The sequence below is a fragment of the Euwallacea similis genome, chromosome 33 (genome assembly GCF_039881205.1).
Source record: "Euwallacea similis isolate ESF13 chromosome 33, ESF131.1, whole genome shotgun sequence".
NCBI lineage: Eukaryota > Metazoa > Arthropoda > Insecta > Coleoptera > Curculionidae > Euwallacea > Euwallacea similis.
Window position 1 is genome coordinate 1,646,134 of NC_089641.1, and position 21,146 is coordinate 1,667,279.

Below are 21,146 nucleotides of genomic sequence, written 5' to 3' on the forward strand. Positions count from 1 at the left end.
ATCTGAAAAGAGATTTCCATTTCAACTTTGTGTTTATTTTGTACAAAATGGTGCTGGTTCTGTTAGGATTTCAAGCATTTGTCTGCATTCTTTCCGCACAGAAAATAATTTTAATTTTCTTTTTCCTTTTGGTGTCCTGCGGAACACCTCACTTTGGTGACCACAGGAGGTGAGTTTTTGCAGTTTTTTCGGTGGTGGAACCCAATTTAGAAGTTCGTCTTTCCTCTAGTAATTCGAGCTAGTTTCTTTAATCACGTATATAACCACCACTCAACATCCTTGTACAGTCTTAATGAATAATACACTAGTGTGGAAATACAGCCACATGTCTCTTAATGTAGTTTTGTGCAAATTATATACGTATAGTTGATCATCTCTTAGATTTAGCATGTATATGTGCCAGAACGCATGCCTTTTCCTTTATGGCTAATAATTCATAGTTTGATTTGTCCTGTATCTACACTGATCTTCTACTAGAAAAATGGAATGTCTTTAGAATTTATGCGTAAATTACAATGTAAACGCCTTTATTGTTGTGTTTAGAAGCAGCAAGAACTGAATAAAAATAAGGAGATTATCGTGTTGGACCCGAAGAGATCGAACGCGATCAATATAGGGATGACCAAACTGCCTCCACCCAGATCCATTAAAACTGCAATTTTGAAGATGGACGCTACCATTATGAATAGGGAGGGAATTGAGAAATTGCTGACCATGTTACCAACTGAAGAGGAAAGGACTAAGATTCAAGACGCGCAAGCGGGTATTATTTCATCAAAAATTCCCAACTCTGATTGACTAAAAAGTATTTTCAGCCAATCCAGATCTTCCTCTTGGGAGTGCGGAACAGTTCCTGTTAACTTTAGCTTCGATCTCAGAACTTCCAGCCAGGCTGAAGTTGTGGGCCTTTAAGCTGGATTTTGAAAATTCCGAGAGGGAAATTGCCGAGCCGCTCATGGACCTCAAGCAGGGCTTTGAGGTGCTGAGAATTAATAAAACGTTCAGAGGTATGTAAAGATGAGTGTAGGGAATTTCACTTGATAAGATAAAATAATCGAATTTCAGCTATTCTCAGTACCTTGCTGTCCATCGGTAACTTCCTAAACGGGAACGAAGTGAAAGGTTTCCAAATTGAATATCTTACCAAAGTACCTGAGGTCAAAGATACAGTGCACAAACATTCTCTATTGCATCATCTGTGTCATATAGTAATGGAGAAGTTCCCGGAGGCTTCTGATTTATATTCAGAGGTAAATAGGGATTTCTACTTGTGTACAGAAAAAATCCGCACTTCTTAGGTAAATAACTGATTGGATGTTATTATTCCTCTTAGATTGGGGCCATCACCCGCGCTTCTAAAGTGGATTTCGACGAGTTGACTCTGAATATCCAAAGGTTGGAAGCTGATTGTAAAGCATCGTGGGATCACTTGAAACTCATCGCTAAGCACGACGGGTCCACTATGATGAAAGTGAAAATGTCGGATTTTCTGGCTGATTGTGCCGAAAGGATAATTTTATTGGGGATTATTCACCGAAGAATTATGAACAGGTAAAGTAGTTAAGCGGGGCGAATAAAATATAAAACCGACAAAATTATACTATTTTTGACTAATTTTTGAGAAGAGCATAAGAGACCTTTTTCAAATAGAATTGACTAGCCTAATCAGAAAAAGTATTCCCTCAAAGAAATGTGAGTGACTTATCACTTTTTTCGTAAATAATATCGAAAGACATGTATGCAGATACGCCACTGGTTGAGCTATAAAATTGTTTTTCTTATTAAAATACGAGGTTTTACGTCCTATTAACGCATACCAAAATTAAAAGTTATGTCCAAAGTACTTTATGAGAAATTTAAAAATTACGGTTTGAAAAGAGAAATTTCAACGCCTTGTTGTGGCTAAAAGTTTGGGCCATTGCGGACACACGTTCATATGAATTTTTCTTTATAAATAGACCTGAGGAATTATACCTTGAAACATTAGCATAACATTAAGGAACGCCCTGTATAATTTAACAATAAACTTGTTATAATTAAACCAAATTATCCAGGCACCTTCGGAATCGGAAATAAAGTTATTGAGACCATTCTTGGTTTCTTAGATTACTTCAAATTATTAAATCTATGTCTGTAGATAGATTTCCCAAGGTAAAATGTGGAAATCCCCTCTTGAGGTCAGGTATTGGGATAACGATTCTTCTTTTTGCAGCAATTTAGAAAAGCAATAAAAAATATTCCACCGATAAAGATGTGAATAAATGAACAATGTCACGCGTTTTCATAGATTTCACAAATTCCTCCTATGGTTGGGAATACCATTCCACCAAGTATCCGATACGAAACCAAACGAATTCTGCCGAGTAGTATCCGAGTTTGCCCTGGAATACAGAACAACCAGGGAAAGAGTCTTGCAGCAGCTGGAAAAGAAAGCCAACCACCGAGAAAGAAATAAGACCCGAGGAAAAATGATTACTGATGTAAGTGATGATGATGACTAACCTTGATTAAGGGTTTTTGAAATTATGTCTAATTAGGTCGGGAAATTCCGCTCCAAAGAAGATAGGGCGGATGCAGAGCTGAGGCAATTACTCGGCAGTGATATTTCGGACGTAGAAAGCATGCAAGGTATATTATGAAACACCTACCTAAGAGCTGATAGATCAGAGTTTTGTTAACTTATTTCCCAAGAGAAAAATTTCCATGAAAACGCAAGAATTGGTCAGTGCACGGCTTTATTTTCGGCAGTTTTGAGAAGCTCATGTGACTGATGGAGTTTAACAAGACTTTACTATACGCGTACTTAGAGTGTTCTTTTACCTTAAGAGTTAACTTTCAGGTACTTTGCCTTGGCGTCACAGGCGGAGGGAAAGTGGTAGTCAAAACAACACTTTAGGGCGGAATTCCACAGGGCCTAACGGGCATTTAACCGATGGGGATGATGAAATCCTGGAAAGTCTAGTGAAAACTGCCACCAAAGGGCCGAGAACCGCACCTAGGGAGAGGAAGAGGACAAGACATACTGACAGGAAATCTTGTAAGCATTTTATATTAGTAATACACAACACAAACTTATATGATGGTTCTCATCTTCGTGAATAGTTAAGAGGTCAAGAACAAGGGAAAACAACCCCTATGGTAGCAGAGATTCACCTTAATTGTAGTAGACAAGTTGGTATGTTTGAGTGTGCGCGTATTTTTCTTTAAGAGTTTTTTATTGAGTATTTATTAACCATTTTCCACTGTTCTGTGTATAGTAGTGGGAAAAGATGCTTTTGCGAGGATTAGAGCTACAGTATGCAGATTTAGAATCTTTTATGACATTTTTCTTTCGAATTTATCGTGTTTTATTGCATGATTTTGCATGTTAAATTAATAGGTTTCTATACTCTTAAAGGGAATTTTTTTTTTCGTTCCAGTAAGAAGAACTCTTAAAAATGGCCTTTCAGAGGAAGAGAAGAATCACCTATCGGCGTACATAAAAGGCTATTGATGCTGTGTCAATATGCTAAAAGTACGTTCCAACTAGCCTTAATAGGCACTAGATCACGTCTTCGCCAAATAATTTAACTTGAAGGATATCCTAGAAGATCAGTTGATGTGGATATTTCGCCTCGTTTTTATTTATTACCAATATAATATTCTTACCAATAAACACTGTTTTTTTAAAAGTTTTTCTTTATTTTTTGTTCTATTTTTTAAAAAGCTTATTCTGCTCTTGTGTATTATTGGCACGTAAAGTAGCCACTTGAGCTTGATTGAATCCTCGAGAAGCTTTCTTCCGGCGCCACTTTGATGTCTCAATAATTCTACCCACAACTTGGAGGTAAAGTAGAAAAATGAAACAAAGTTTTCAACATTGAAAGAATGAATTAATATATGATTTAAATGATGCAACGTTATTTGAACGTTGTTTTATGCACGTCATAGTCTTCATATCCGCAGTGCTGCCACATCTTTTCAAAATTAATGTAAAGCAGGAATTTGTCAGATGTTGGTGCAACGCTATCAGTATTTAGCAGTATTGTGAGATCTAGAGCAAATAGTTATCATGCCAATGAACAAAAAAATTAAAATAATAATAATCTTTAGTGCTAACAAATTGGCAAATCTAAAGGAAATGTTCTGATTAAACGCATTTAAAAAAACATAATTAGTCACTAAACTCATTAAAGGAAATTTCTGATTTTTTTTGTTGCTAATACCTTACAGTAGACAATCTCAAGTTCAGTACATCCGAAACACGCTAAATAAAACAAGAGTTTATAATAGTCAATTCCAAAATATTGAAATTTTATTTACCTTTCTAGTTAAATTCAGTGGTAACCAGGGATCATTATTTTCCAATTCCCTTTCAAAATACTTGGTAAGAGATGCTACAAGTTCCTCACACCGATTGCTTAAGAACTTGGGCATTGTACCAACAATAATAAATAACAATAAGCACTATTTTAATTCATAGAAAAACAAATTTTTATCGCTAAAGTTGATGCACAAAGAACACAACGGTTTAAAATGCCAAATTAAACTAAAACGTCAATGAATGAAGTGGCAACCGTACAAGAAAATAAGATGTTGTTTAGACATTAGAATATATCTTTATTCTTTTTTCTCACATTAATTCTATGTGACTTGTCATTTTACGTAAGGTAACTCTCAACCGTTACATTTTGTGACGTAATAAAAAGTAACATGATTTAAACCATAGAAGCTTGCTATCACGTAATGTGAGGCTTCCTAGAACAATGGGAATGTTCATTAAATTGTGTCTTTATCGAGACGAATAATGGAGGAACAGGAGGAATGAAATGTTTCCCATCTCGTATTGTAATATATTCTTAGTATCGTCATGCCCTACCCCTATTCCTCTCAAGTCATATAAAGAATTTTTTCTAAAATATTTATAATGAAACTTGATATTTTGGTCGATTTTCCAAAGATAAAAAGAGATAAGAATTCTTCTTCTGATTTGACCTTAATTTCGACCAATGATTTTTCAGATTAAAATCCGACCTTTTTTGAAAAAAGAGAACTCAAATTTGGCTACTCCTAAAGAAGGAAATTTGAAGCTAAGATTTCTCACAATTCAAAAAATACTTTATTTTTCTTCTAAGACATATCACGTTTTTAAAAAAATCTTACAGATTACTTAACTAAAATATTTTTTAAAAATATCAAATTTGGGAAATTTTTGCGTCAGTGGTTTAGCGAAGCCGTAGCTGACTAAATCTAATAGGAAACAGTGATCATACGATTTTATACAGTTGCTTTGCTATAATAAAGGCTAACAAATAATTTATTAAATTACTATATCATGTATGTAAAATACTGCAGTAATTCCCTAAATCAATAAAGCACATACACAAATTAATTTATTTAGTCAGTTTGATACTGATGTTTGGTAAATGTGAGGAACACCTAAAAAGAAATTAGGCACCTACGTGCAACTAGCTTTATTACATCACTCCTTACCTGTTCTAAGCTACTTTGCCCTAACGAATAATCCTCAATGTTCAATTCCCCCTTTTTAGCATTTTCCAGAATGCCAAACATCTTGGACCAAGGCACGCTTTTATCTGTTATATAATAAGTCAAAAGCTCCTCATGCTTTTCTCTTAACACAGCACTCGGAAATTTATCACTAATAAATTGCTCTATCTCTTCTGAGGCCGAACTGGCATCCACAAAACTTTCAGTCGGTTTCTTAACTTTTACAATAAGGGTATACCCTTCCGCAAATTTGCTCTTCAAATGTTGCGTTGATCCTAAACATTTGAAATTGCCGTTTACCATTATGGCAATGCGAGTGCACAAAGCTTCACATTCCTCCATACTATGGGTGGTTAAGATTATTGTTTTGCCACTATCACGAACGTGACAGAGGACGTTCCAGAGGAAACGTTTGGTTGCAGGATCCATCCCTAGAAGGTTTACTTTCACACTCAAAGTTTTAATGAATGAAATAATAATAACCTGTAGAAGGCTCATCCAAGTAAACCACTGGAGGGTCTCCAATAAGTGCAACTGAAGTACTTAACTTCCTCTTGTTCCCTCCACTAAGCTCTTTAACTTTCTTATCCAAATGTCTTCGATAATCGAAATCTGTGGCTAGTTCCTCTGCTATCACATCGCAGGAACTGCGGGGAATTCCCCTCAATAAACAGAACATTCTCAGAGTTTCCCTCGCAGTTAAATCATCCAAAAGGGCGTCAAATTGAGGACAATATCCAATGTATCTCTGGACTTCCTTGGAGGAGCTTTTGATGCTGTTTCCATTAACCCAGGCATCACCATAGGATATTTTTATATCCCCAGTAAGCATTTTGAAAGTGGTGGTCTTTCCGGCCCCATTAATGCCTAGCAGGCCAAAACATTCATACTTTCTTACTCCTAAACAAATTCCATTCACAGCCAAAAAATTTTTGTAATATTTCGTGAGATCTTTGGTATACATAGAATAGTCTCGGCTCAACTCGTTTTCTGGTGTGTTCCAGATGTTATGTTTTTCAGCCAATACATCTGAATCAACATCTTGGATGTCTGACGGGTATTTGGGAAAATATTTTTGCTCGATTTGGTAGGTTATTTGGGAAAATATCTTGTAGTCTATCGCAAGTAGTAGTAGGATAAGAGCAAATCCCACTCCAAAGGAAAATAAGAGGTTGCGTCCAATTCCAGGTGATTGCCACTTGAAATAGTTATCGTCAAGGCCTGGAAAATGGTGTTAAAATTTTGATAAAGGATAATTAAAAGTTTATACCTTTGCAAACTTCGCGCACAGCAGCACTTAAATCCCAACACTGGTCTTTGGTGAAATTCGGGTATTGTTGTTTACAAGTCTCGTAATAGGTATTACAAAGATTGTTGTAAGAATACAATTTGTAAGTATCAAAGATACCACTTGCTAATGAATAATGAGGGACTATTAAAAAGATCCAGTGAAGTTTGTTTCCCACATATTCCAAATCGAAACCTGGAGTTCCTAGCAACTGCACCACGAGGAAGGCGGCACATCCTGAATTTTTTTCATTTTTTACGATTTGAAACTTCTCGGAAACTTACCAGTGAAAATGCTGAAAAATGTCATCCTTGTGAAGCCAGTTGAAGGAATATCAAAGAGAAATCCGGAAAGATAGATCATGGGCAACATGCACCATCCAAAATATAGGAAAATGAGGAAGAGCCTTGCTGTAATAAGATTAAGCATAAAAACATCCTAAAATTCCTTTAAAACTCTTGAATATTGCTTAAAAAGGTTAAATTTTTTTCCATCTTTCCGAGATGGCGCTCAGCAATGTAGCAAAAATATTTGCGTCGAAGAGCTTTTCGGTAATTTGATTTTATTAAAGGATAATGAAAAATAGCAACCCCTAAATTCGGAAAAAAATTGTCAAAAATACAAGTGAAAATTGCTCCCAGATGCTGGACAAATTTCTTCATGAACTTTCTTCAGAAATAATTTAACGAAAAAAATAATTTGTAGGGTCTTTAAGGAATCTTTCAAACAAGCAAAACAAATAAAAATAAGACCTAAAAATTATCCAGGAACGCAACGTGCATTTTTTCCTATTTAATCAACTTCACATATCTTACCATTTCTTCCCTTTTACACAGTAAGGTTTTATATTCGCTTACCTATGTCCGAAACAGTCTTGAATCCATCTTCTTGGAAACAAATTAACGTGATTATAAGGGCCACTATGGTAACTAGGTAAGTAGCATAATCCCAGAATAAGTTAGTTAACCAAAAGGCATGCACTTTAACTCCAGACACAAATTGAAGATGTTTGGATTGGCTCACTCGTTCTCTGATCACAAATAGTATGTAGAACGAAGACACAAAAGCCATGGAGAAGCATATATTGAAGGCCAATTGAAAACCCATACTATTTCCTACAGTTGCGAGCAGACTAATCTAAAGATATTCAGGAGTTATTGCTCGGACTTGCATCATGTACCATACAAAGAATTTACTTGGGTGTCAGCGCTATAAGGCAAAGGGTAATTGGTAATTCTTATACCACAATCACTGCATTGAAGTATTTTCCTGTAAATAGAATTCAAAGCTAAGTTCAAGGCTAAAGCTGGAGTGTGATACGGGTCATTATTGAAGTAAACTGTATAGTTTACTTCAAAAATTGGTCCAGAAAATGGTGTAAATGAGGCCCCTCCGATGTAACGTCTTCGTACTGTAATTGGAGTTTCTGCAGTCTAAAAGAATTACCCTTGATTTCTTCTCAAAACAATGAGACTGCCGTAAAACTTACCAATTTTAACACTGTGTCTTTAATAGAACTGACATTTTTGAAAGCACTTCCGGCAACACTCTTATAAAAATCAGCAAATTCACCGCTGTGTTCCATTCCGTCCACCAACACCACTGGATCCTTAAATTTACTCAATTCCAGAGGCATTGCTGGAAGGCTTCCTATTCTGTTTTGCATTCTCACTACGATCATGGCAATGATCAGGAAGATCACTGGGATTAAGATTTGGATCACTAATAAAATCCAGGATCGAATTATAGAAAAAAGCTTCTTCAGCGTCATTGCTGAGATTTGGTTTATTAGGAGTTCAGTAGAGGCGGTGATGCGAAGCGATGAACCATTGAAGACTAAAATGAGTAAAAGATCCTTCCTAATAATCCAACAATTGCGATGTGATTTTTTACCTTTGGTGTCCACTATTGTACTGTGTCCATTCGTTTCGTTGTTGAGTTTGGCATTGTAGATTTCTTCCTGGCCGTGATCAGCACCCACTCTGAGAAGTAAGATTCATGGGAATGGTAAAAATGTAAGTAGTAAATTTACAGTTTAATTTTACAGTTTATTCACAACTGTTTGAAATTAGCCGCTACTTCCTTTGAAAATAATCTGCGATATTTCAAAAACTTGGAACATACATTGAATGCATATTTCATCAAATGTATCAACATTTATAGCCTACAGTAGCGGCAATAACCAACACAATTGGCAGTTTAAATCTATTAAAAATTGTTTCATCCATAATGAGAAGAAACTAATTTGAATAGTTGGAGATTACGAATTTCCACAATTTGGATGCACAACTGATCCAAAGTAATTTGAATTGGAAAACTCTCTTAAAAAGAATCCAAGCAAAACGTCATATCTGGTTTAGGTATTTCTTCCACTTCGCACGAAACCAAATATGACATAGAGTAATTATGAACAAATGCTCTTCTTGTATAATAGACCTTAACTTAGAACTTCTGGATTCTTCTTTAAGAGAGAATTTCTGGATCATTTTTTCCCTGGAGAAAAAGTGCAGGAAAATGCTGGGGAAAAACCTGGATTGAGTTGTTTTCCGATCATACCAAGAACTAAACTATCGCAAGCAAATGATAATAGTATAGTAGTATTTATTAATTCTCCAAGCGTCTACGTGGCATATGGAAAATATACTACACCAACGAAACATTTGCTTTCTAGGAAGGCAAAGAAGAATGAAATTGCCTACTACTAGAAAAACGAAAGTAGATGGAGAATTAACTTAGAGAACATGTATGAGTAGAAGGTAGAGATTTTGGATGCTCGAAGATTACTAGTTAATTCATTTGCATTGACAACGATCTCCAGAAGCTCTTTCTTCTTAAAAAAACTTGGATACCACACTTTTCTTCAGTATTTTAATCAGTATTACTATTAAATATGGTTTTTTTCGTGCAAAAAAGGACTAAAATATATGTACAATAGATAGAGAGTTCTCCTGACAAAAATCCTCAATCATTCAAAATTTCTATGTACAATAGATAGAGACTCAGAAATTTTGAATGATTGAGGATTTTTGTCAGGAGAACTCTTCAAGGAAGCAGTTAAAAAAATTATAGTTTTTCATTCTCTATGTTGTCTGTGACCGAATTCTGTGAATTTCAACAGACTGGGAAAGATTTCACAATTTAAGCTACTTACTTCATGAAAACATCTTCCAAAGTTGTTAAAGAGATACCATAACTATTGATGCCCAGATAAGTACACTGTTGCTCCAAATCTCTAAGCATGGTTTCAAAAATGTATGACTGACTTTCCGCTAGGAGATACGTCAGCTCGGATCCAACACTGCTATGAATCTAAATAAAAATTCATTATGTGAATTAAGGGTGATTCATAAAAGTATGAAAATTTCATTTAAGTTGCACTGAATATTACAGATTCTGTTGCTTAAGAGAAAAATTATATGTTACAAATTTTTAAGCAATTTTTGAAAATGAACTAAACATTCTCAACGTTTAGAGTTTCAACGGCTCTGATTACGAGGCTTCAAAATATCTTACAGAAACTGAATCAATTTTCATTTAAATCAAGCCATATTACCTCTAAACGACACTCAGAAAGAGTTTTTTCTGTTTTGCATCTACCTCAATGTCAGCAATATATTTCCTAAACAGCATCGTCACTTTCTCTGGATCACATTGCGGAGATTTATCCAGAATAAGATGATAACCTGCTCCGTACTTTTTCTTCAGAAAAAAACTGCTACCACAGCATTGTAATTCGCCTCCAGCCATTATTGCTATTCTATCTCCGAGAAGGTCGGCTTCATCCATAAAATGGGTTGTAAGAAGTAAAGTTCTACCTATAACAGAATACCAGAACATACAGAATAATTATTGGATTTCCAATTTCTTTCCCACAAACCGGTTTTTTGTTTCAGTAAAAGATCCCACAAAGCCCTTCTCGCCGTTGGATCCATTCCCGCTGTAGGTTCGTCCAACATCACCACCTTTGAATTGCCACATAAGGCAATTCCAACACATAACCTCCTCTTCATTCCTCCTGATAAAGTGCTGGATTTGGAATTTCTCTTAAAATGATTTGATAGTTCCACTTTCTTGCTACTTAATAATAATTTTACTCACCTTATCTTGCAGCTCCAATAAGTTCACATACTTCGTAATCTCAGCTTCAATTTCCTGGCCTTTCAAACCCTTGAGGCGGCTGAAAAAATATATGTGTTCTGCTACCGTTAGATCATCAAAGATTATATTGTGTTGAGGGCAGAGGCCTAAACTGTTTCGTACTCCTTCCATATTTGATCTTATATCATATCTAACGATGAGGAAAAATTTGCTTAATATACTTTCAGTATAATGGAAGGCTTTCATACCCATTTACAACTGCTGTTCCACTAGAAGGCGTAATCATTCCAGTTAACATTGACATGGTGGTAGTTTTGCCAGCCCCATTGTGGCCAAGTAGTACTGTTATTTGGTCTTCATACATATTTAAAGAGAGATTCCGAACTGCCAATTTCTTTCCAAAAACACGTTTCAATTTTTTTATCCTAATACCAGTGTGCAAGTTCTTCGGTTCTGCTTCGAAGAATTCGTTACTGTTTGTTATTGTGTCGTCAAAATCTTCAATTCCTTAAATTACATAATTAAAATTCTCCTGAGAAAATCTTTAAAAAAGGCTCACCGGAGTTCCTCGATTGTCCACACCAAAACTCTAGTGTGAACGGAAAGTACCATTTCTTGGGAACTCCATAAGAACCAGGGAAAACTGCCTCTACATAGAGAGCTATTAGCAAGTAGATTATAGTATCAAGGAACAACATTGTCATTACTATTCCTAAAGAGAGATCATCATCTGGGGTACTTGGTTTCCAAATATTATCAAATTGTACCCCTGAAATGTTACGAGATTAGAGTATAAAGCGTAATTTTGCTATCCAAACTGACCTTCTCCAGTGCCCTCATACATTAAAACAATTTGAAATCCATATGCCATGGCAGTATTCGCCCCAATACTGGATGCAAGTTTGGTACCTATTGATAGGGTATCGTAGTTATTTTGCAGGAATGAGAATGGGGCGTAGGAGAGAAACCACATTACTCCTGCAATGGTGGCTGCAGTGTTTGCTAAAATTGAGAACGAAGTTAGAGAACGAAATACCAAATTTGAGAAATTTATATGATGTGAAGTAAATCTACAGAGACGGAGAAAAATTGCAAAAATATTATAATAATCATTGCAAGTCGTTAATTGGAAGCAATCTAGAAAACACAATGAGTTTCTAAAAGAATAAATTTTCTGATAAATTTATGGAATATGTGGAGTTTCAACAGTAATTGAAGAAGTAACACTGATGGTTTCAAAAGTTCTTAATGACCACTTGAAAAGGTTTAAAAAAATAGTTCATATCCCCTTGGATTTCTGATTTCAGGCTGAAGTTTTGAGAATTTCACAGGAAGTTCATGTTATTCGGATGTTATTCGGAATTTTCTCAAAAACGTGTGAGTTTATGTAGTTACAAAGAGCAGATTTTAAAAAATAAACATTACAAAGTTTTGTTTTCCCTTTCGTTTCTCATTCAAGTTTTTTAAAATTTCCGGTTGTCCGCAAATAATTATTATTGATAATCGAGTTTCTGATTAATTTTCTAAGAACCACTTGACTTTATGAAATTGTAAAGAGAAAATTCATTGATTTCCTTTAGACTTTTTTTTTCTAAAGGATCAAAGAGGGAACTCTCAAGGATCTGCGATAATGCGTTCTGGCCAAATCTTTGAGAAATAAAAATTTCTATTAATGGAAAAGCAAAGAAAAAATTTGAATATGTCTTAGAGAGTTTTCTTTTCTTCAAGGCCCCTTGAAACTATCAGGAACTTTTGCGCATAAGTTGAGAATTCTTAAAGAATCCTTACTTACCTTTGGAAAAGAAGACGCTGATTGCAAAACAAAAAGTGATGATCGAACATATATAAAACAGTAAGAAGATGAATAGGACGAATGGATTTGCGTATGTAAACACCGTGTATTCAATATTAGTGTACCAATGCACTTTCAATAGCACTATCATAAGAATTATTGACACCAGCAAATAGCTGAAACTTTTCAGAAACCAGGCAACCCAGTGGAGCCAACTTGGAAGTCCCATAATTTTCATTGCTTCCTGAAAAAAAACATAAGAAAGAGCAATTTCAACATCGCTTCCTCTCATACCTTAAGTTGTTTTTCCTTTTCTGTAGTTATAGACTTTACAGTGTTAATGCAAGGATAGACGAAACTCAGCATAACAATAACACTAACAAAGGACTTTAGAGGAGTGAGAAGTAAATCCTCCTTCCAAGGTGCATATGGAAATCTTCTCATGTTTACAAACGGATATCCTAGACTTTGCAATTGAAGCAAATCACTTATATCGTGATTTCCAGAAATGTTGTGCCCTGATTTATACAAAGTAACCAACGTCGATAGCAGATGTTGTAGTGTTAGAAATCCTTCCGCGAAATAATCTAAAAAATACTGTAACAGTGAGAATTGCAGAAGATTAGAAAGGCAAAGATACAATAATTCTATGAGAGGGAGAGGGAGATTATATGAGAAGAGTTTCCTCACTTGGTGTTGCTCCACTGGTACTATTGGGGCTCCTGGGTCCAGCAGTTTGAAATAATGGATATATTAAGTTGGTGTGCCAATTGTTCTGTTCTAACAAGGACTTTGAGAAGCGGAGTTCTGCAGGAAATCTAAAATGTTATCGAAAATTTGGGAAAAACACTAATTTGATGTAAATTCTTCCTTACCGGATAGAAATATCTACGTTCTGATCCGGTCCCAAATCAGTCCTATTAATTAAACTATCTTGAAATTGGATAGCTGCAAATGTATTGTTTCTTCCACTAGTTACGTAGTAATCCACCATTTCAGCAGAAGTATTGAAGGATTCAACTTGGTGGAAAAAGGGAGCGAAAAGGGACATTATTGTGTCTATCGCTTCATTATGAGGAGAATACACCAATGTGTAAGTGCTAAAAAATATATATTCATTTATGTATAGTTTTATTTAACGAATGGGATTCATAAGACATGAGTAATAAAAAATAGCATTTTCTAATTAGTTTCATATACGATTATTTCCAATTTTGTTGTCGGAGAAAGATATTGCATAAAATTAGCATAGATTTGAAGATATTCAATTTGCTCATTGCATTTCTGTATCATTGTTGTTGCTGGTCCCATTTCTTATTTGAAGTATAAAACGAAGGTACTTATTATCAGTATGTGACTAGTTATGACATGAAATCTGTTGAATCTCAGGTTTTCATTACAAAAACCGCCACTTCTTCATTTTGCCAAAATAAGAGTTAAAACAATAAAAATACACGATGTTAAAAAAGAGTGTGAAATAATTAAAAATGGAGTAATATGGACCTAAAAAAACAAAAAAGTCTTAGTAAATATGAGTCCGAAAAGTAACGTTTTCATATTCTTTTTTGAAACATTTATTTGTAATTATTTATTACTTTTTAATTATTTACAAACAAACAAAACAAACTTCCGGTAAAAACAAAAAACAAAGTTGCATAAAATGTTCAAAATGCCCTTTATTATATTTGCCCTATATTATGTTTAAATCCTTTTATTTATAAGCAAGCATCTTTGTGGCACGACATCTTTGTCTGAAAGATAATCGAACTCTTTCTAAAACCCCTTAATTGGCTCGGATTTGTTGGCATTTTTGAATAATTCGTAGTTGCTTGAGGCTATTTACAATAGTACCATAAACTAGTGTTTTTAAATATTCTCCAAAAATGAAGTCTAAAAGGTTTAAATCAGGAGATCTTGTAGGCCTTAATACAGGTTCTACTTATCTATGAGAAAAAATTTGGTGTAAATGCTCTCTAACCACAATCGAAAAATGACGTGGACACCAAATACTAGAACCATATTTGTTGCCTTTGATCTAAAGGAATGTTGTCCAAAAGATCATCCATTGTGTTCTGCAGAAAGTTTAGGTAAGCAGCGCCTGTTAATCAGTTTGGTAATGTTTGGTAAATATTTCAAAAAAGAACGACCTTCCATATCTTCGAAAGCGTTATTTTGTGGACCCATGTTTACTAAGACTTTTTTATTTATTTTGGTCCATACTATTACCTCTTTAAATATTTTACACCCTTTGTTTAACATTCTTGTATATAGGCAACTTATAGTTCTAGACATACTTGCAAATCTGCAAATTCAAACTTTGCTCTGATAAGGCAGAAAAATTTCGAATCATCATAAACAGTCAGAACCATGTGCAGGAAATCCCGACCGATGTACTGCATTTTTCTGGCTGTTTATGACGGGCTGGAATCCGTTTTCGTCTATCTTGGAACTGACATTTAGAATAAACAAATTTGGTTCCATTATCTAACAAATTTTTAACACACATATCTACTTACATACCTGAATATATTATAATCATCGGTGTCGTCGTCCCTGCCCATCCGAGATGTTTTCAGCATCTTCTTCAACTTTTTGCTGTAAGTGCTGTTAGGTCCTACGGGAGTCTCACAAAAACCGGGAATATCGAAAGGAATGGTGCAAAATGGATTATATTCTATGGCGTCATGTGGTTCTGGATCTACCAAACTCCTTATTAAGACTAACAAAATCGAAAACAAAACAGGTGCTATGATCTCGATAAGGGTTTGTAGAGGTTTTCGGTATTGTAGCACCCAGTTTTTCCATATGAGTAGGCAAAATTTGTTCCATTTTTGTCCCATATCTAGAAAATAAAAATTTTCAGCTACAGTAACATTGAAAATAATTAATTTCTGAATGATTCGCGTTAGAAGCCTCATATCCATGCCCTAGAATAATAATAATAAGACAGAATCTCACTCAAAATGAGCCACCTGAATAGCACCTGAAATAGAGTCAATCGATTTATATGGAAGAATTCTGATAGATTTAAAAATAGGGTGAAGGATTTGCCGGAAGTTTGTAGTTATTAGAGATAAGTGTTTTTCAAATACTTTTGTTGAGGACATTTCTGCGAAAGGATGTTTATTCTGACCTCGTTTATCATATCTCAAAAATGGAGAGTAATAATAAAACGATTCACGAGGATTTTAAATAGAATTTTCTTGGCTTTTTTGCCCTATTGCTAATTGAATTAAACTCTACGAAACAAATTATACGAAACACAATAATACCAAATCCAGCGTTATTGTGAATAATTGGCGAAGAAAAATGGGATTGGTAGAAATTTGGTATCGACTTGGAGGAGTTGTATAACGAAGAAGGTATTTTAAATGTCTTTGGCACCTGCAGGTAATATTTGGGATTTATTATCTGTATCGGCCGTATAAGACATAAGGAAATGAAACCACATAAACCTAAATAGATAAAAGCCATAAATATCTATTGAGAAAAATTTTGTAAGAAGATTACGTGAAACATGATGACAGCAAAATTTGACGAAATTTAACAATTTCCGTTTAAACTTCTATAGAATTTTTGACAAAACATTTATAAAACCAAATTAGGTCAGTTGTGTGGGGGAAACCCATAAAAATTTTACCAATGAGATTTCTATATTTTTCTATCTGAGAAATTTTTGCCTAAAAAGAAAAAATGGTAAAAAGCTAAATCAACGATTCGATAATTTTCATGGTGATTTATGGGACATTTACCTACGCCATTTTTTCCTGCATCTCCGTAAAACACAAAATGTCCCTAAATTACCAGCCTAAGTATTAGAAGCTTTTATGTTTTTAAATTCCACCCTGTAAACACCATTCTGATAGGTAGGATAGCCTCAGTCAAAGAGAAAACCCGATTCTTTATTCTTAGTTTCACACTATTTTAAACACAATTCTGTCATGGGAAAATTGACCTAAATTGAAATTAATAGGTATGTTAGAGATTTTCCCACTTTATAAAATTTTTAATAATTTTCTTTCTGCTCTTTTATGTTTTTTTTTTTAATTTGATTGAGAACTCTGACATACATATGAAAAATAGGTTTCTTTGAAGGTTTCGAAGCTTTTAAATATATTTTAGAAAACGCCAAATTTCAAAATTAGGCCTAAATTCGGGGCCTGCGTGGAAATCCAGTAAAACGAGTATCTATATTTTTAATGGATATTTCTATTTGATTTTCATAGGAAAATGGGGTGCCAATAAAACACAGCACTAGATATCAATCCGAGCTAGAGCGTTTTTATTTTCATATATACAAGGTATTTCAAATTCGACCCTCACCATTGGGATCTCGGAAACTAGAGGAGATACGAAAAAGTTTAAATGGGGGCAAAGTTGCGCAATCTAGTGCTTGATCGAATACCGTTTTCAAAATTTTAATTTTCCGAGTACTTCCGAAGATATCCGAGAAAAACTAAAAATTGGAGAATTCATTTTTATTTATTTTTAGCGTTATTTGACAAGAAAGGTTAAATCCGTAAGCACATTTTCATTGCCACTTTTTCTCAGCTACACAATGACATATTCAAATTTGCGATCCTACGTTTCGTCTTTCGGCTACCATCATCAACTTTATTTTTTCTTATGGGCGCCATATTGGATTTTTCGACAAAAAAATAGTACGTTTCATTCTGAATTCATTAATATAGAACTTCTTATAATTTACTTTTTTAAAAGCCGAAATATTTAAATAAAAAGAAATATTACATAGTTGGCCTTGACTCCATCGAAAGACTTTCTTTTGTTCGCGCTATATGACAGAATTTTTCAAACGAATTTAGAGCGTGTGCAGATTTCCAATGAAAATGAGTTTCCGAAGTGAAGAAAAACGAGATATGTTAAGACTTTATTACAAATTTGATAGGAACAATACGAAAACAGCTCAAATGTATTTTGAGTTATATCCGGAAAGACAACAGCCGCATAGAACATTATTTAAAACTTTGGACGAACATTTAGCTGAGTTTGGTGCTTTTGAAAAACCTAGGATGAAGTATGGAAGCAGAATGGAAGAAGATACTAGAAATAACCTACTGGCAGAGGTATAACTAAATTTCACATTAAAAAAATGTAACATTTTCTTGATTGTATTAGATAAATGCAAATCCTTCACAATCAACTTATCAAGTTTCGTTAAATATGGATGTGCCACATACTAGCGCCTGGAGAGCATTCAAAGAAAGTGGTTTGAAATGTTATAAAATACACATTTCCCATAAACTACATCCTGGTGACCCTGAAAGAAGAATGTTGTTTTGCAATTGGCTCTCAAATAAGAATGATCCTCGAGATTTTTAAAAAAACATTATTTGGACCGATGAAAGTACTTTTTCAAATTGTGGTGTATTCAATAGAAATAATGAACATATTTGGAGTCAAAATAACCCTAGATGCTTTAGAGAAATTAGACCACAAGTTCGCTATTGTTTAAATGTATGGGCTGGAATTTGTAACGATCAAATACTCGGACCTTATTTTTTCAACGGAACCTTAAACGGTGAAACATATCTACAGTTCTTGACAACACAATTTGAAGATTATGTCGATGTGTTGCCCCTTGCCAATTACAATAGATACTGGTTTCAGCATGACGGGGCCCCCCCACATAATACTAGAGCCGTTTCTAATTATTTAAATCATAGATTTCCACATAGGTGGATAGGAAATTCGGGGCCGGTAAGATGGCCGGCAAGGTCCCCCGACCTTACAGTTTTGGATACTTTTTTGTGGGGCACTTTGAAAAATAGAATATATGAGAATCGAGATTATAACACAATAGAAGAACTTAGGGAAAACATCATTACACAATGTAGAGCAATCAGAAGGAGAAATATTATTAGGGCTGTCATTAATTTAAATAGACGTGTTCGTTTATGTATGCAGGAGGAAGGTCGTCAATTTGAGCACTTGTAACATTTAATAATAATTTAGTTTTGTCTCTGCCATTAGGTTATTTCTAGTATCTTCTTCCATTCTGCTTCCATACTTCATCCTAGGTTTTTCAAAAGCACCAAACTCAGCTAAATGTTCGTCCAAAGTTTTAAATAATGTTCTATGCGGCTGTTGTCTTTCCGGATATAACTCAAAATACATTTGAGCTGTTTTCGTACTGTTCCTATCAAATTTGTAATAAAGTCTTAACATATCTCGTTTTTCTTCACTTCGGAAACTCATTTTCATTGGAAATCTGCACACGCTCTAAATTCGTTTGAAAAATTCTGTCATATAGCGCGAACAAAAGAAAGTCTTTCGATAGAGTCAAGGCCAACTATGTAATATTTCTTTTTATTTAAATATTTCGGCTTTTAAAAAAGTAAATTATAAGAAGTTCTATATCAATGAATTCAGAATGAAACGTACTATTTTTTTGTAGAAAAATCCAATATGGCGCCCATAAGAAAAAATAAAGTTGATGATGGTAGCCGAAAGACGAAACGTCGGATCGCAAATTTGAATATGTCATTGTGTAGCTGAGAAAAAGTGGCAATGAAAATGTGCTTACGGATTTAACCTTTCTTGTCAAATAACGCTAAAAATAAATAAAAATGAATTCTCCAATTTTTAGTTTTTCTCGGATATCTTGGGAAGTACTCGGAAAATTAAAATTTTGAAAACGGTATTCGATCAAGCACTAGATTGCGCAACTTTGCCCCCATTTAAACTTTTTTGTATCTCCTCTAGTTTCCGAGATTCCAATGGTGAGGGTCGAATTTGAAATACCCTGTATATGAAGCAAGGGCAGCGTCCCTCTTTAGACTGACTAACTTACACACCTCATCTATATGGGGCATGTACGTCCTATTTCACATTTTATTTATTTTATCTAGTCATCAATATTCTTAATGGGTCTAGACGTTTGCTTTAATTGATACCTAATATTATTTATTCCTTTTGGATCTAGACTGGCGGGATACATAAATCTAATAATTTCAAAGCTTTAAAATAAAAAGATTGTATGTATATGTCGTAAGTATAGTTGAATCACTAAAACCATTACAGACCAAAAGTTGCCTTAAATGTTAAAATTTTCCACAACGAGTCTATTTAAACAAAAAGATGACTCCTCGGCTGTTAGTGGGAAAAATATCTTGTTGTGGAGAAAATTTCGTCAAAGGGAACTTTTATCTTTGAAAATGTATATTTCCCCATAGGAAATTGCTCTTTTGCTGTATTTATTGTATTATTCAATCTAATATTTTCACACTTTATTGTTTCAATCTGAGCTATGCCATGTGTCTCGTAGAGAAGGCAGAAGTTCACATTTATCTTAAAAATTTGAACAAGCAACACAAATACCAAAGATTGAACTTGTTCGCAAACTGGAGTCAAGTCCCTTGAGCTGAAAAAGTTTCGCGTATGACCGTGAACCCTGACTGTAGAATATTCAATTATAATGAACAATCAGCTGAGCATGATTAATGAATTGTATTATAACCTTATTTCAGCGTCAATAATCTTATCATTATATCACGTCATTCACATGTAATTTACCTAAAAGTTTGTATGACCCTTTAACAATATTTAATAAAAATAAAACGATCCTTTTCATCAATTAATGTTCGAGGTTAGGTCGTTTACATCAGCATTTGATCTAATTTTATTTTTACAATTTTCGATTTATTTATTCATTTCAAGTAAATTACTTACAATTTTCCTGAACACTGCATTCATGGCTATTCTCTGCGTTGGACACATTTGGTATTAAACTGTAGGAACAATCACGATTCAAACGCGACATTATTCGACTTGTTCTATTATTATTGTGAGATAATTAAATTGACCGAGCATGCAACTGACCAAAAATAACTTAGACATATCACTATTAATTATACTAGAAGACTATAGATTTCAGTTCTTATTCTGCACTTAAGAACCGCTGTTGAAAATGTTGATGTTTCATTAGACGTTTGTATTGGGTGTTGCTTTGTTTGTAGGCCAATATAGCGATGATACGGAGTGAATGAAAGAGCATAACACGCAAGTAGTGACCTTGCTTTGGTTCTCCGAATCTCTGATATAGCGAATAAATCGTTAGTTAATTATCATAGTTTCGATGATGTAATTGGATTTGCAGTCATGTGTACTAGGAAATCAGGTAAATTTTTATTGATATTGCTGGAAAATTTGAAAGTATTGGTGAATTGAAACAGTGAAACTGACTAAAATTCATTTAGATAAAAGAGTAATTTTGAATAATATTTTCCTTGTGTGGGAAGCTAATACGCTAGATTTTCATAAAGAACATCCTACACATATTGTAATTTTATTGGATTTACCACTAATTAAGGTTAATTTTCCTATAAAATTCTCTTTTTAGTTGCCTCACTCAGTTTTCGAGTAATATGTGGATTAATACGAACAGAGTATCGATAATTTTTAAAGAGAGTTTTAGCTAAAAATCTCTTTAAATTGCAAATTTTTAACGATAACTCTAAA

The 21,146-nt window shown here is 34.2% G+C and overlaps 2 protein-coding genes across 2 annotated transcripts in view; one reads left to right on the forward strand and one right to left on the reverse strand.

The window, feature by feature from the left end:
• The window catches only part of Fhos (Formin homology 2 domain containing), a 93,050-nt gene extending 89,393 nt beyond the window's left edge, over positions 1 to 3,657 (forward strand). The window contains exons 17-24 of the mRNA XM_066404227.1: positions 544 to 763; positions 816 to 1,007; positions 1,066 to 1,250; positions 1,334 to 1,551; positions 2,288 to 2,480; positions 2,538 to 2,628; positions 2,840 to 3,037; positions 3,420 to 3,657. Coding sequence (XP_066260324.1) covers positions 544 to 763; positions 816 to 1,007; positions 1,066 to 1,250; positions 1,334 to 1,551; positions 2,288 to 2,480; positions 2,538 to 2,628; positions 2,840 to 3,037; positions 3,420 to 3,493 — 1,371 coding nt within the window. The 3' untranslated portion in view covers positions 3,494 to 3,657. The remainder of the gene's footprint in view (positions 1 to 543; positions 764 to 815; positions 1,008 to 1,065; positions 1,251 to 1,333; positions 1,552 to 2,287; positions 2,481 to 2,537; positions 2,629 to 2,839; positions 3,038 to 3,419) is intronic.
• A 1,418-nt stretch (positions 3,658 to 5,075) lies between these two features.
• Positions 5,076 to 20,548, reverse strand: LOC136418233 (phospholipid-transporting ATPase ABCA3-like). The gene is made up of 21 exons (XM_066404225.1): positions 20,358 to 20,548; positions 15,189 to 15,510; positions 13,544 to 13,768; positions 13,359 to 13,486; positions 12,963 to 13,255; positions 12,669 to 12,912; positions 11,699 to 11,878; positions 11,436 to 11,645; positions 11,125 to 11,383; positions 10,877 to 11,066; positions 10,656 to 10,821; positions 10,376 to 10,593; positions 9,930 to 10,087; positions 8,268 to 8,760; positions 7,975 to 8,211; positions 7,636 to 7,915; positions 7,063 to 7,188; positions 6,761 to 7,015; positions 5,974 to 6,711; positions 5,473 to 5,921; positions 5,076 to 5,418 (listed from the first exon to the last, which is right to left on the reverse strand). The coding sequence occupies exons 1-21, from the start codon at positions 20,446 to 20,448 to the stop codon at positions 5,377 to 5,379; spliced, it is 5,304 nt and encodes a 1,767-aa protein (XP_066260322.1). The 5' UTR covers positions 20,449 to 20,548; the 3' UTR covers positions 5,076 to 5,376.
• Between the last annotated feature and the right edge of the window lie 598 nt (positions 20,549 to 21,146).